The sequence below is a fragment of the Acyrthosiphon pisum genome, chromosome A1 (genome assembly GCF_005508785.2).
Source record: "Acyrthosiphon pisum isolate AL4f chromosome A1, pea_aphid_22Mar2018_4r6ur, whole genome shotgun sequence".
Lineage (NCBI taxonomy): Eukaryota > Metazoa > Arthropoda > Insecta > Hemiptera > Aphididae > Acyrthosiphon > Acyrthosiphon pisum.
Genome location: NC_042494.1, coordinates 81,827,292 through 81,828,717, shown reverse-complemented (window position 1 = coordinate 81,828,717; position 1,426 = coordinate 81,827,292). Strand labels below are relative to the sequence as shown.

The 1,426-nt window shown below is 28.3% G+C and overlaps 1 protein-coding gene and 1 long non-coding RNA gene across 2 annotated transcripts in view; both read left to right on the top strand.

The window, feature by feature from the left end:
• The window catches only part of LOC115033534 (SCAN domain-containing protein 3-like), a 6,005-nt gene extending 5,483 nt beyond the window's left edge, over positions 1-522 (top strand). Inside the window, exon 2 of the mRNA XM_029486271.1 lies at positions 6-522. Within this exon, the coding sequence (XP_029342131.1) occupies positions 6-454 (449 nt within the window). The 3' untranslated portion in view covers positions 455-522. The remainder of the gene's footprint in view (positions 1-5) is intronic.
• Positions 523-788: 266 nt separating this feature from the next.
• Positions 789-1,328, top strand: LOC115033634. The gene is made up of 2 exons (XR_003838916.1): positions 789-958; positions 1,028-1,328. It is a non-coding gene; the product is annotated as an uncharacterized LOC115033634 (long non-coding RNA).
• The last annotated feature ends 98 nt before the right edge of the window (positions 1,329-1,426 follow it).

The window sequence follows — 1,426 nt, the reverse complement described above, 5'->3', positions numbered from 1 at the left end:
AAAAGCCAGGCGGAAAAAACTATTAGATTATTTTAGACTCGATTTAGTTTTATTTATTCAACGAAAGTTGGAAATATACACTAACAAGTACTTGTTAAGTGCTAACGTTTTCAGTACTAACGTAGACACATTGCCGGATACATTTCAAGAACAGGCAATCGAGCTGAAGAACGATTTACGCGCAAAAATTGATCTTAACAGTGGCAGCTCTTTGGAAGAGTTTTGGGTAAAATACCAACCCATTTATCCTGAAATTTCAAATGAAGCCTTACAAGTCCTTGTACAATTTTCATCGACTTATTTATGTGAATCTGGGTTCTCCAGCTTGGCCATTATAAAAACCAAACATAGAAATTGCTTGGATGTTGAATCTGACTTGAGGTGTTCTCTATCAAACATCGAGCCGAACTTTAAAAAATTGTCCAAAGAAAAGTGTTGTCAGCCTTCACATTAAATGTTAATTTTATTATACATTCTATTATTTATATTTTTTACTAATTTATTTAATTACTCACGTCAATTTATAATTCCACTATAATACTATATTATTTACAATTATTTATATTTTATAATTACTATCATCAATAAAAAAGTAGTCTTTCCAAATATTATATAGTTTATTTGTAAAATGTAAAATAAACAAAAAAATTATAATTTTTTCAATTTATATGTGGGGGGGGGGGGCACTATTGGCATATATTTGGCACTATTATTAATTATTATCATTATGCATTAGTTATTTGTTGTAATATTGTTTGGCGATTATTGTGAATAAGTATGACATTATATTATATTAAGACCAGTAAATTGTATTTTATTACAGAAAGCGATCTATTGTGGGCTAGTGAAACTGATCGTGATGAATGGGAAGAAGCCCAAAACCAATTGAAGAATTCCATTTTTCCTGAATCTGACTTTACGATGTTGAATGTTTATACCCAATGGAAGCATAATTGAGGTATACTATTAGAAATATTATTTTGTTATAGGTACTACAGAAAATTTATATTAAAATATGTTTTTACAGTTATTCAGCATCATGGTGTAAGAAACATTTCATTAACTTAAAAGCTATGCGCAAAATTTGTGAAGGGAGACAACAACTTAAAGAAATGGATCAACAGAAAATAAAAATTATACTCTGTTTTGCGGTTTGGGACATTATTCGTAAATGTAAATATTCAGACAATTAGTGATTCAAAATTATTATGTTTATTATTTTTATAAATTGTGCATTGTATTTATTTGGGAAATTTGTTAATATTCTATAGCTTACTGATCAATTATTTAAGTATCTACTTACCAATAAAATGTCCCAGGATCATATAGAACTATTTTTTAATGTCATAAGAGCTCGAGGTGATTGGTATGTGACCCTGTATACAAAAATAGTAAAAATTCAAAAAAGTCAAGATCTTATAATACC